The sequence below is a fragment of the Gekko japonicus genome, unplaced genomic scaffold, assembly GCF_001447785.1.
Source record: "Gekko japonicus isolate JY-2015 unplaced genomic scaffold, Gekko_japonicus_V1.1 scaffold319, whole genome shotgun sequence".
In the NCBI taxonomy this organism is placed as follows: domain Eukaryota; kingdom Metazoa; phylum Chordata; class Lepidosauria; order Squamata; family Gekkonidae; genus Gekko; species Gekko japonicus.
In genome coordinates, this window is record NW_015160218.1 from 1,262,758 (window position 1) to 1,277,508 (window position 14,751).

The window sequence follows — 14,751 nt, forward strand, 5'->3', positions numbered from 1 at the left end:
GGCTCTTTAGGTCCTCTTCACTTTTCTTTTCATTAGGAGCTACTAAAATAACACAAAGCAGTATGTAACCTTTTAAACCTTCAGAACCTATCAATACATCTAATTCTCAGCCTGTTTTGTAGATACTTAAATCCAGAGATTTGAGCCTTGAACAAACAAGGTAGTTTTTTCCTACAAAACTGAAAAATACCCTAGGTGTGCAGAAAACTCTGAAATCTAATTTTCCTTTTTTAAAAAATGGGGGTTAAAAATCCCCAAATTAATGGAAACCGCACCTATAGTTTTCAGATATGAATGCTCTCAGTGACCATTGCTAGGTAACCACAACAATATTACCAGCCTTCAAGCCTTAATTTCTGTCAGTAAAAGGTAGGGGGAGAAGCCATGACCATTTCCATGGCTGCTTTGGTTTCTGAGGAAGAAGTTATAGGGGCCAGGCCCACCAGCAAGCACTGTGTGACTTTGGCTACTGATCATGTTCTCTTGTTGAAGGAATCCTGAAAGAATAACAGATTCCTCTGAAGAAGCCTGTTGGCAAAATGCATGGGGAATTTTTAGCTAAGAAATAAGATATTTTTCCTTTACTTGCACCATTTGTCTTGATCTTATTTACATCTCGGAGTCATTGGTGAGGCCCTCTTACTTTCTCTTCACCATGCAACAAAGCCCAACCCAGCCTGCACTAGGCATCTTGGCCCATCCCAGCAGCTGGCACTATGCAAGTGAGCCAGATTTTTCCTGGGTAGATGAGGAGGGGAGGAGGGAAAGCTGTATGGGGCAGGGCAGATAAAGGTAGGTTGGCTGATGGGTGGGAAGGAGAAAAGGAAGTAGAAAAGGTAGAGTCTATTGGGACTTACAGGAAAGGGAAAATAGTGGAGGAGGGGGAAATGAGATAACCCCCCGCTTGTCAAAAGTTAACACATGTTAACTGTTTAAAGATGGGCTAAGCAAACTAGAAAAAGCCATTCTGTAGAGCAGAGATGGACAGCTTTGCGTTTGTGGCTCTCTCTGTTTTGACACACAATCCAAGTCCACCAAACACACACAGTGTTCAGAATTACAAAGGAATCAATTAGCACCGTAGAGACTAATACAGTTGATTTCAGCTTAAGTTGAAATTCACTACTTCATGTACGTGAAGAATCGAACTATGAGGCCTGACCTTAAATACAGCTAGAGTGGGGTACAAAGAGGAGCCAGTATAAAACAAGATCCAATTGAAGGACTAATTCAGTTACACAGAATGGGTATGATTCTTTTTTTTTTCATTCATTCATTCATAGACCTTTATTGGCACATCATTAATCATAAGGTATATAAAACATTGTATTGTAAAATTAAAATCTAAGATTCCATACAAATTTAGTACAATCAAAATAGCACTATCCAAAAATTTTGTACCTTAAGCTGGCCCCACGATCTGCTTGCGGCAGAGAGGATGGGATAATGTCCACACATATGGGTAGGTGTACCTTTTTTATTATTTTCAAAAATATTTACCATCAGCCTAACTGTCCTGTTGAATACATTGGTAATTGATTTGCTGTCCATTTGGACAAATTGTGACCATTGTTTTAGGTGATTTGGCATTGAATCAGCCATCCATTATATTAATTGTATTAGCCAGGATAGCAAAGAAAGAAACGAAAAGTGTCAGGTATGCAAGAACTAATAGATATGTAAATTAAACACATAAACTCAACCTAAACAAATTGGAAGTGCTTCCATAAATCTGAGGCGCAGCAAAAACTGACAGTTCAAGCAGTTCTCTTTTAAACAGGCACCAGGTTGGTTCCAATAGCTTAGAATTATGGCTTCGTACAGTGTGAAGAAGATTTATGCATTAAATATTGTGCATTTTGTGCATACAATTAAACCTTCCTTGGAAAAAGAAGATATGTCCCCCTTCTGGTTGGCCTTTTGTTGTTCAGTCGCACAGTCGAGTCTGACTCTTCGCGACCCCATGGACCAGCTCCCGCCAGGCTGTCCGGTCTTCCGCCGTCCTCTGATTTGCTGAACTTCATGTTCGTTGCATCTATGACACTGTCTAACCATCTCATCCTTTGCCGTCCCCGTCTTCTTTGACCTTCAATCTTTCCCAGCATCAGGGTCTTCTCCAGTGAGTGCTCCCTTCTCATTGGGTGGCCAAAGTATTTGAGCTTCAGTTTCATTATCTGGCCTTCCAGGGAACATTCAGGGTTGATTTCTTTTAGGATTGATTGATTTGATCTTCTTGCAGTCCAAGGGACTCTCAAGAGTCTTCTCCAGCACCATAGTTCAAAAGAATCTATTCATGGCTGCTGTCACAGTGGACCCCTGGTTGAGCCGGGGGCCCCACCGGTGGGAGCACAGGTGCCGCCAGTGCCCCTGGCTGGACCCCTCGCCGGACCAACGCGTTTTCGATCGTGCGTTCCACCAAGTCCGTTAAATACCTCGCCCACAGTCTGCATCAACTGTTGCAGGGTCCGGTCGATGTCTTCCACCCGTTCTTCCATGCCTTCCGTCGGGTACGCCCGGCTCGCTCGGTCCTTAGAGCGGCCCGTCACCCAGGCTTCTTCCGACTGTTCGAACTGGTCGCCCACAGCTTCTAGGTTGGGCCCCGGGTAAAGTCCTTGTTTGAACAAGCTCTCTCGCAGGCCACCCCCTCGGTTAGAAAACGTCTCCCGGGTGCCTCGCGCGTCGAACTGGGTCCAGTCATCCCAGGCCCGCCCGGCCAATTTCGAGGGAGTGAAAGGCCAGGTGAACGATGTAGCAGTTGATTTCGGGACCGCTCCCCCCCTCAGCTCCCGTCGTCGGGACCGCTGTGGTAGTCGTGGTCGTGGTCACCGGGACACTGCCATCGTCTGCGGTTGTAACTGGAATTTCCCCCTCGGTTCCACTCATGCTTAGTTCAGCCGACTCGGAATGATGAAGGGAAAGGGATTCTGGACATAATGTCCGGTCCCCCCACAGCTATTAATCCAATACACGTTTAGGCAAAGTAGTATTTTATTAAAGCTATGATAGAGTAGGAACAAGTTCACTGTCCAGAATGCCTGGGCCAGGGTGGGCAAGGAATAATGTAAGACATTCAAACAGGGTAATAACCAATAATCTCCATTCCCGCCGAGCGGGCAGACTCCAGGTTACGCGCTCAAAAGCCTGAGAAGCAACGTTCCTTAAAACCTAAACAATTACAGCTTCACACGGTGCAGTTCATTATACATTTGGCAAAGCAGCTCCCCCACACACCTGTTAACCTTGCAGATAAGCGGTGCCTAGCGTTTACAGACAAGAATGCATGAGACAAGATCATACACAGGGAAGATAGGGCATGCGCAGATGCCGGGGAGGGGGGGGAACCAACTGCCTCCCAGTCTTCTATGGCAGCTAGCTGACAGTTGTTAGTAATGCCTACTAAATGCAAATAGACTCCAGTAACTACAGTGGGTGGCTGTTGAAATATTTGAATGAGTGTTTTTCCAAAATCTTATGGGCAAACCAAAAAACCAGAAACTACCTTTAGACTTTCATAACGCAATACTGTGAAAGAAGAATGTATTGCCTAGGCATATTGTTGATAGCTGAAACCAACTATTGAACCATTCTTTGCAAGAAATACTAGATTATCTAATTTATTACATGTCTCTAGAATCCAATTGCAACCAATGTTCCATGTAGTCTTCTAATGAAAACAGTCCATTTTGGTATGGAAGACAGTGAAAAAGAAATTCAGGTTGTAAATTGCAGTGGTGAATATACAACCATATGAGGCTGCTGCTCCCAGGGTAAGAAAAATACTGCTATACTAGCGTATCTGGATTTCTGATAAGAAGCAGGGGCATGGTAAACATTCTCACCACGGGATGCCACAGTTGCTTGTGTGAGATTTATTGTAAATTAGTTACTGCTTAAGATGACAGGAAGTAGAACATTAGGATGTAAAAGGATAATGTTCACAAGGGGGGGAAATAATGGAGGGGAGTTTCATCAAGAACTTATCTTAGGGCAAGTGTTTAAATTAATTTTATCTGATCTAATATAGAATCATAGAATCACAGCGTTGGAAAGGGCCATATGGGCCATCTAGTCCAACCCCCTGCTCAATGCAGGATTAGTCGAGAGTATCCCTGACAAGTGTTTGTCCAGCTGCTGCTTGAAGACGGCCAGGGAGGGGGAGCTCACCACCTCCCTAGGCAGCTGATTCCACTGTTGCACAACTTTTACTGTAATAAAGTTTCTCCTAATATCCAGCCGGTACCTTCTCGCCCTTAATTTAAACCAATTATTGAGAGTCCTATCCTCTGCTGCCGACAGGAACAGCTCCCTGCCCTCCTCTAACTGTTGTTGTTGTTCAGTCGCACAGTCGAGTCCGACTCTTCACAACCCCATGGACCACATCACGCCAGGCCCTCCTGTCTTCCGCCGTCCTCCAGAGTTTGCTTAATTTCATGTTCGTTGCATTGATAACACTGTCTAACCATCTCATCCTTTGCCGTCCCCGTCTTCTTTGACCTTCAATGATTCCCAACATCAGGGTTTTCTCCAGTGAGTGCTCCCTTTTCATTTGGTGGCCAAAGTCTTTGATCTTCAGCTTCAATATCTGGCTTTTCAGGGAACAGTCAGGGTTGATTTCCTTTAGGATTGACTGATTTGATCTCCATGCAGTCCAAGGGACTCTCAAGAGTTTTCTCCAGCACCATAATTCGAAAGCATCTATTCTTCGGCGCTCAGCCTTCCTTATGGTCTAGCTCTTGCAGCATTTCTACTGGGCACACCATCACTTTGACTATACGGATTTTAGTTGGCAGGGTAATATCTCTACTTTTTATTATGCTGTCTAGGTTTGCCATAGCTTTCCTCCCAAGGAGCAGGTGTCTTTTAATTTCATGGCTTTGTTATTAGTAATGCTTTCTAAGGCCCCTTTGTCTCTGCACTCCAGGATGTCTGGCTCAAGCTCAGTGATCACACCATTGTGATTGTTGAGGACATTGAGATCCTTCTTGTATAGTTCTTCTTGTTGGACTCCTTTTTGAAGTGAGGTCTCCAGAATAGCACACAACACTCCAGGTGCAGCCTGACTAATGCAGGGACTATCACATCTTGTGATTTGGATGTGATGCCTCTGTTGATACACCCCAAGATTGCATTAGCCTTTTTTGTCACTGCATCACACTGACTGCTCATATTTAACTTACGGTCCACCTGTACCCCAAGATCTTGTTCACACACACTGCTACCCAGAAGCGTATCCCCCATCTAGTATGCGTGTTCCTCATTTTTGTTACCCAGATGTAGAACTTGGCACTTATCCTTGTTAAATTGCATCTTGTTCGCATCCACCCACTTTTCCAGCGTGTTCAGATCTCACTGAATTCCATCTCTATCTTCTGGCGTATTTGCTTCTCCTCCCAATTTGGTGTCATCTGCAAATTTAATTAGTAACCCCTCCATACCCTCATCCAGATCATTTCTAAAAATATTGAAAAGTCAGTCAAAAACCAGTATAAGATCAAAGCCTCTCTTAAAAACATCTAATATTCATAAAACTCGGAGCTCGAAAAACTATTAGAATAATTCCAAACATTTCCACTTTCTAATTGCTATAGTACAAAATTTTGCTACTGCATCAGTTACAGATTTCTGTGTATCTTCTAAGAGATATTTCCAGAGTACCTCAGGCCTAAAGTTCATATAATACTTCAGTGGTATGAATGAATAATTAATTGCAATCTTTCTTCTTGATAAAATTCACAGTGCAGGAGAAGATGTGTAACAGAGTCGATCACTTTTCCAGAAATATTGCTTCTGCAGTGGCAACTGAGAAAATCTGCCAAAAAGTACTGCGGAAGGAAGCATGCTCTCGAAAAGGTCCATCTATACCTCTCATAAATTATACGTGAGAGGTACGGAGCTGATGTATAATTCGGCCATGTTTTCAAACTGCTGTAGTTTATAGGGAGAATATTGAAAAGTACCAGGCCCAGAAGTAAGTCCTGTGGCACCCCACTGGACACCTCCCTCCAATCAGATGATATGCCACTGACAACTACTCTCTGATTGTGGTTCTCCAACCAGTTCCCTCTCCACCTAACTATCCTACAGTCCAGTCCCCAGCCCTCTAGTTTACCCATCAGAACATCATGGGGAACCCTGTCAAAAGCATTACTGAGATCCAGCTAGCAACATTGACAGCTTTCCCTCGATCCCATAAGCTTGTCATTCAATCAAAGAAGGAAATGAGGTGGGTCTGGCAGGGCCTGTTGGGGACAAATCTGTGCTGACTTCCCTGGATCACCAAGTTGTCATTTAGATGCTTGCAGATTCATCCTTTTAAAATCTGCTCAAGTATCGTCCCTGGGACAGAGGTCAAACTGACTGGCCTGTAGTTTCCTGGGTCATCCCTCCTCCCTTTTATGAAAATTGGGATAACTTCTGCCCTCCTCCAGTCTTGTGGAAGGTCTCCCGTCCTCCAAGAGGTTTGAAAGATGATGGACAAAGGCTCTGCAAGCGCTCTAGAAAGTTCTTTGAGCACTCTTGGGTGCATACCATCTGGCCTGGGGGATTTGTACTCATTCAATGCAGCCAGGTGCTTCTCGGCTACCTCTCTGCTCATGTCAACCGGCAGCCTGGACACCGTGCCTTGCCTACTACCATCTCTATTCTGGGGGTGGGGGGGGACTGAAGCAAAATAGGCATTGAGCCTTTCTGCTTTCTCTCTGTCCTCTGTCAAAGTTTCTTCATTTTCACCCAACAGCGGGCATTTGCTCCTCACGTGTCTGAAGAAGAGATTCTTGTTGTAGCGAGCCTCCCTGGCCAGCTTTAGCTCACTGTGAGCTTTGGCCTCTCTGATGGCTGACCTACAGTGCCTAGCAACCCACAGATAGTCTTCTTTAGAGGTAATTCCTTGCCTCTGTTTCTTGAACGTTTCCTTTTTCTCTCTTAGCACATCATGCAGTTCTCTGGTCATCCACGTTGGCTTCTTGGATCCCCTACCATGTTTCTTTCTTGTTGGAATAGCGATGGCTTGAGCAAGAGCTCTTGTTTTAGGAGAGCCCACCCTTCACTTGCTCCTTTCCCTTCCAGCAGTCTGGCCCATGGAATGATTCCCATCATGCCCCTGAGTTTATTAAAATCTGCCCTACTGAAATCTAACATATACGTGTGGCTATGAACTTCCTTGGTCCCCCACAGCAAAAGGAATTCCAGCAGGACATGGTCACTTCCCCCTAAGATCCCCATCACCTTTATCCCATCTACCATCTCTTACCTGTTGGCCAATATTAAGTTGAGTATGGCCAAGCCCGTTGTAGCTTCCTCCACCATTCGATGAAGGAAGTTGTCAGTCAGACAGGTCAGGAATGTGCGTGACTGTGGACCCTTTGCAGTGTTTCTCTCCCAGCACACATCAGGGAAGCTGAAGTCACCCATAGCTACCAGGCCATGTTGTTTGGATACCCTGTCAAGCTGTTCAAGGAGGGCAGCATCCACCTCCTCATCCTGGTCAGGAGGTCTGTAGCAGACTCCAACCACAATACTGTTTGTCCTTCCTTCCCTTATCCTCATCCAGATACTTTCCACTGGGCTGTTGCCCTCCCCCTCCAGTATTTTTTTTACAAACCAACCCTCTCTTCACATATAGCACCACTCCACCTCCTCTTTGACCCTTTTGGGGTTTTTTGAACAACTCATATCCATCCACTATTACATTTCAGTCCTGGGAATTATCCCAGGACTGGATATAGATATAGAGAGGTAGTTTGTGGACAATATCACTTTTAATTATTTATGTAAATCATTTTAAATTCAGCATTCAAAGCAGAGAAACAGTATAAATAAACGAAAGCTTAGAAGTGCTGTGTAAACAGATAAAGGACTGTGAAGGGTTAATTCTTCACAGAGCCAGAGAACCTTGAGTGACGGGCTGTTTCTAAGAGATCTGATTGGTTAGCATCAGCTGAGCAGAGAAAGACTTGAGAGTTGCATACTGAGGAGACAGGCCTTGGTTGAGTTGAGTACTGACAGTCTCTAGATGAGAGGAGTTGAGTAATGACAGTTTTGGCATTCAGCCCTGACTGAGAGCAGTTTAACACAGACAGGATAACTGGGGGGAAATTGGCAAGGAAGTTTGAGAAGTAGGCAAAGGCTCCCATTCGGGCCAAGAAAAGGGGATAGATCTTCTAGAGCAGTGATGGCGAACCTTTTAGAGACCGAGTGCCCAAACTGTGACCCAAAACCCACTTATTCATCGCAAAGTGCCAACACGGCAATTTAACCTGAATACGGAGGTTTTACTTTAGAAAAAATAACTCATACATTAACTTAAGATGATCCAAACAAAGTAAGGAAAGCCATCCCAAATGCTTTCATTTACTTAAATTTATTTGGCAGAGAATTTGACACTTTAATGATGGTCTGGGCCTGGCTGGGGCGATGGCACGTGTGCCCACAGAGAGGGCTATGAGTGCCACCTCTGGCATCCGTGCCACAGGCTCGCCACCACAGGAAAGGGGATAGATTTTCTTGAGAGAGAAGAAAATTCCCTACACAGTCAAACAGGGAGTAAGCTCTGAAGAGTACAGAGATGCCTGGTGGGGTGGTGGTGGTGGCTAGAAACTACCTTTGGAGACCTTAAGAATCAGTTAAAACTCAAGATGAGTACTGGTGTTGCAAAAGGTTTGGGTACCAAAAAGAGTGTACCAGCCTTCTGGAAACAAAAAGAGACAGAGAATACTTAAAGAAAGTATACTGAAGAGTTTGAGGAAGGCACTGGAACAAAAGCCTCTCAACAAAAAGATTTAAGTCACTGTGAAAAGCTTAAGAAACTCTCACTAGCCTGAAACATAAGAACTAAAGTCTGTGCATGTACTGGCTTTATCTCAGAAATTTCAACGCCTGATTTCACCTGACCATTCCTCTCTATGTTAAATAAAATATTTTGTTATTTTTGAATTTCAAAATGCCTCGAACGTCATTTAAGTTGTTTAAAGGGTGATCCTGACCCTTCCCTCAGGTTCCTGGGCTGAGCCAACAGCCAAAATATTATACTGTGACAGGGTGGGACAGCCAGAGTTCTTCAGCAAAGAAGAAAACACATTACTAGGGTGGCTCAGTCAGTAAAGAGAAAGAAAAACGGACAGAAAATCTTGCCTCTGAGGGAGGGTAGAGGAAGGGGGCCTCATAGGGCAGTATAGGTGAGATCCAGCACCTTGAACTGAACACAGGAACTAACATGGAGCCAGTGTAACAATACTGAAAGAGTCATAGTATGGATCAGGGGTCATTTCATAGAAAAAGAAGTGCAGGAGCTCATTAGCATAACTTATTAGCATAACGTATTTGCATATGCCACACCCCCTGCCATCACCGGAAGTGTGTCAGATGGCAACACCCACCTTTCAGGCTCCACTGGACTGTTTTGGATTGCTAGCTATTGGGGGGGGAGCGTGCAGATCTGTCCTCACAGAGGAGGGAGAGCTTGTACCTGAAGGTGGCGGGGGGGCCCTCTGCAACTTACCTGGCTGCTTCTTGCTCCTCGTGGCCCGACTGAAGGCTGCTGGGAGCAGGGGGCAGGGCTTGTTGCATGTGCCCACCCCCTGGGCTCCTTACTGCCGGAGCTCCGCTCCTGTGTGCTCCGGCAGTAAATGACCCCTGGTATGGATACAGCAGTGACTTCATACCACTAACAAGTTGCCACATTCTATGCCTATTAAAGTTTCCAGATTGTCTTCAAGGGGCAGTTCCATTGTAGTCTAACTTTAAGATCAGTGTGGGAAGACTGGCTCAGACTAAAAAAGGAGCCACTTTTCGTGCAAGATGAAGCTGAAAAAATGCACTCTCTACCACCGTCCTCACCTGTGTTTCCTAGCAAGTAGCCTGGAACTAAAACCCCCACCACCACCAACCTCTAAATTACCCCATCAAGAATAAATTAGTAGCATAACGCCCTCTGAGTCATCAGACTTTCCAGGCACCATCATTTCTATCTTCTGCCACCTGGCCATAACCCCTTTTGGAGGCTTGGTAAAGAGATGTATAGCCAGGAGTCCTCAGCTTACTGATAACACCCAATTCCAAAGCTATGTACAATCTCAGCAAGAAGTGTCAGGTAATCATTAAACGACATAGGTGACCACCCAGAGCCTTCTGGAACTCCACAATATTGATCCCAAAGGGCTGAGGGAGAAACCCCAAATGTTACCTAATGAACATGATCAGATAATAATGCACCCATTCTGGTGCTTGGCATTGATTGTTGTTGTTCAGTCGCACAGTCGAGTCCGACTCTCCTCGACCCCATGGACCAGATCACGCCAGGCCTTCCTGTCTTCCGCAGTCCTCTGGAGTTTGCTCAATTTCATGTTCGTTGCATTGATGACACTGTCTAACCATCTCATCCTTTGCCGTCCCCGTCTTCTTTGACCTTCAATCTTTCCCAGCATCAGGGTCTTCTCCAGTGAGTGCTCCCTTCTCATTTGGTGGCCAAAGTATTTGATACCAACACAATTGTCCAAGTGCTCTGATAAAATCAAGGGGTCAGCTGTATCAAACACTGCTGAGAATTCAAGCAACAAAGGTAGATAGCCCACCAGCATAATTGAAGCCATCCATATACTGTAGCCAGGCCTGATAATGTCTCAAGCAAACAGTAAAGAAATCCTAAAGGACCTTGCTAAACTGGATGGTTGTACTGCATAGTGGCTGAAACCATGGAAATATTATGTATCATCAGGTTTTGTCGCGGCATTCTTCCTTTTTTTAATTGGATTTCCAATCAAGTTTACATACACATCAATTACAAATTTACCTAGACATCAATCTCAATAATAATAAAATATACAATTCCAACTATAACAGATCACCACATAGGTCATATGTATCATATACAACTATTAATCCTAACAATCATTTGGCACAAAAAGCTCAGGGGAGTGTTGTGGTTTTGCTCTTCTCCACCCAACAACCCTGGCAGTAGTTTAGGGGAGAGAGTGTTCAAGTGGTCCAAGATCATCCAGTGAGTTTCATGGCAGTATGGGGATTCTCTATTCTCAGTTTAACTACTATGCTAACTACTGGGTCTCAGTCTCTACCCACCCCCACCACATTCTAAAAAACAACAACACTAGTCTTCTAGATACAGAGCAGGCGGGGCACTGGCTTATAACTGCCTAAGCGACCAGTTTAACCAAGTGGTTAAATGCCCATTACGGAAACTTGGAAAGTGGCTGTCTATGTCAAGCCAGTGACAGTTCACAGAGAGTGATATGGCGATTAGCTGAGCGAGGAGAGAATTTCAAAGCTGTTTCCCACATCAATAGTTACCTACCTTAATTTTGAAGTTCCCATTTACTTTGTTGATTAAAGATTTTTCTCTGTGATGGCAGATATCAATGTAGGACATAGTATAACAGCAAAAGAAAAGATCGTGTTTTGTGTGATTAATATACTTAGGCCAAGTTTAGAGTGGCAGTTTGGCCCGGCAGCCAAACGTTTCAGGAGCGTTTCAGTAGCGGATTAAAGGGGCGGGTTCACACAAGCACATCTTCCAGGCGTCCCCCAGCCGTACTCAAGCCGTCCTGTGCTGCTTCCCTCCCGAGTTTAAAAAGTACCAGGTGAAAGTGGTAGCAAACTGTGTGTAGAGAGGTTTGATTCCGGTTCCCTGATGTGTGAACGCAAGTGTTGCTAAGGCAGGAACAACCCGCAGTCATTGATAATAGGCACCGGCTGTTTCCGTGGGCAGGTGCCCATGCGCATAAGCACATACAGCGGAGCACAGAAACAGCCGCTAACAGCCCGCCAGGGGCAGGCCAACAGTACAAACGCTCCCTTGCGCTTCCTCCACAGTATCCTCCTGCTTCATTCGCTGCAGTGTGAACGGGAATACCACGACCAAGCCGTTCCGGGTCTGTTCTGGGTCTTCTTTGCCACGACTCCCTAGCCCTTCAAATTGCCCATCTGAACTCGGCCTTAGAAGGGATGAGAAGAAATATTTATTTAATGAAATAAATAAATGAAATAAGAAATAGAAAAGGGGGAGAATCGGGGAGGTTGGCTGTGGCCTGGTTAATAGGATACTCAAAATATGATAGTTTCACCTGAAATTTCTTTCCAACAGGATGTGAAATGGTCTGACTTTGGATTTCCTGGAAGAGATGGAAAGGAGAGTACTCTGTGGGTTGGCACATCGGGAGCAAACACGCCTTGCCATTTGGATTCCTATGGGTGCAACTTAGTGCTGCAAGTGCAAGGAAGGTAATTTGCAGTTGCCACTTCTGCAGTCAAACTTGACCAATTCCCTGAGCATTTAAAAAAAATATTAACCTGATGCTTTAGTTTTATCACCCTTTTAGAAATCTAGGAGAGTCGGGTTCTTACTTAAAAAAAAACAAGAGTGTTTTCAAATGAGAGTGGTGATGTATATTAAATGGTGGCAGTGTCAGCTAGCCTTCAGCCACATTGTTGTGTCAAAAGTAAATTGGTTTTCAGGCCTCAGCTGTGTAAGGAAGCATTCAAAAAGGATTGTACTTGAGTAGATCATTGCCTTCTATATTTATAAAAGAAAGCCCCCTCACCATAAAATCAATGCCCAGGCCAAACCCCTGGACTTAGAAAACACGAAATTCGGGGAGAGCACTCCTACCATGATATAGATGTAGGTGCTGAAATCTGGGAGAGGTCAGCCACGAAGTGTGGACTTTGCTCTCCCTGCAGTGTATTCCCCCTAGGGGTTCACCGAGTCATGTTAGGTTCCCTGTCTGAGTTGTGCCCATCACCAGGGTGCATGTGCGCTCGCTCTACATCTGCACAGCAGGGAGCTGTCAGACAGCATTCAGTACTATGCTCCCTACCTATGGAATTCTGGGGTGATCTCCTCGAACCATTTGTAGGGTGGGGTGGACCATGATTGGTTCGCAAGAAGGGGCATGGCTAGAGCAGGGGAGTGTGCTGATTGGGTGTGTGCTTAGTATCCTGAGCTGTTTGGGATCCCATTGCTGTGGCCATAGCTGGGGGAGGGAGGGAATGTCTGTCAATGGGACATGACACTATTTTTGCCAGCGCAACTTTGCACCTGCTTGGGGGGGGGTTTCCCATGCTGAAAAAACGTTGGAAGCCACCTAACTGCTGCCACACCCCCTGGAAGGTCCACATGTACACTGGCAGTGGGGTTTGTGCCATCGCTCTGCCAGCGTGTGGCTGCAGTGCTCCTGCAGTGGTGGTAATGAGCACAGTGCCACTAGTGCCCTGCGCCAGCTTAAACTGCCTTTATGCTGGAGTAACTCCAAGTTAAGAGCTGCGGTGGCTCAAGTGGTTAAGATGCTGAACTGCAGGCCAGAAGGTCAGTAGTTCAGCAGTTCGAGATCCGAGTGCCGCATGATTGAGTGAGCTCCCATCTCTGGTTCCAGCTCCTGCCAACCTAGCAGTTCGAAAGCAAGAAATTGCAAGTAGATCAATAGGGACCACTTCGGTGGGAAGGTAACAGCATTCCGTGCGCCTCAGCGTTTAATCATGCCGGCCACATGACCACGGAAACATCTTCTGACAGTGCTGGCTCTTCGGCTTGGAAACGGAGATGAGCACTGCAATCCTAGAGTCAGATTCGACTGGCTTTCGAGCAAGGGAAACCTTTACCTTTACTAACTCTGAGTTAGGATAGTGTAGGGGTTACATGAGTCCCTATTCTTTTTTTAATCCCCTGCAAGCAGGGTAGCTTTATTATTATTTTTTGTTACACCTAAACACTACAGAAAAGAAAAAGGGGGAGGGAAAAGTTACCCCAGGATAAAGGACAGCAAATAAAAACCCACACTATGACTAAAATCCCAAGAGAGAGGGTTGTTAACAGTTAGTATTCTGTTAGTATTCAAAATTTTAAAGTTTTTCGTTTAAGTCAATTTAATCGGAAATTAGTAAGTCCATGTTAGTGTCTTCTCCGTCATCTTCTGTGTGCGCAAAGAGTTCTTTCATCTTCATCTCTGTTTGCAAATTTCAAGTCTCCAAAGAGTTATTTTGGTCTTCTAAGCCTCAAATCTTATGTCTCTTTGGCCTCGCCACCTGTTGCTCCTTGGTCATCGTCCCTGTCTTCTATGATGACTGCTCCGCCCTCTCCTTCTTGCTGTTCTTCCTCCTTCGATCCGAAAAACCGTTTCAACCATTCTTCTGCTTTAAGAACCGAGTCAGTTTTTTCCCTTTTGTCTCTATATTTAAACACGACTCCCTCCGGGAAATTCCAGGAATACAGAATTTGATTGATCTGCAATGTTGAAATCAGCTCTTTGTAGGCTTTTCTTTTCTCACGAACCTTGAATGGAACATCTTTTAAGACTCTGATAGTTCCAGTTCCCAACTGCAGGGGATTAGCTGCTGTTGCTTTAAGGATATCATCCCTCATCTGTCTTCGGAGAAACTTAACGACAATTTCACCCGGCAGGTTATTCCGTTTTATGTACTTTGAGTATGATCGATGGACCACCTCGATTTCAGCTTCCGCTTCTGCCGCTGAACAGCCCACCACCGGTGCGATAAGCTCTGCCATCATCTTTTTCAAGTTTTCTCCTTGCGATTCAGCTATCCCCTGGAATCTGAGTGTCTTGTTTGCTTTTTCCATCTGCAGGTTCAGTAGTCTGCGTTCCTGTAAATCCTGTCTCTGTTCTAGCAGACCAACCTTCTTTTTAACTTTTTTGGTGTCGTGCACTGTCTCTTTAAGTTTTTCATCTGTTTGGATCGACTTTTTGACCAGCTCGGCAATTTGCTGCTGTTGCTTTGCTAGACTTT

At 45.1% G+C, this 14,751-nt stretch overlaps 1 protein-coding gene across 2 annotated transcripts in view; it reads left to right on the forward strand.

Annotated features, from left to right (window-relative positions):
- Positions 1-14,751, forward strand: part of HSPBAP1 (HSPB (heat shock 27kDa) associated protein 1) — a 52,420-nt gene that overhangs the window by 14,863 nt on the left and 22,806 nt on the right. For both annotated transcript variants that reach the window (XM_015410861.1, XM_015410870.1), the window contains exon 3: positions 12,095-12,231. In XM_015410861.1, the coding sequence (XP_015266347.1) occupies positions 12,095-12,231 (137 nt within the window). The remainder of the gene's footprint in view (positions 1-12,094; positions 12,232-14,751) is intronic.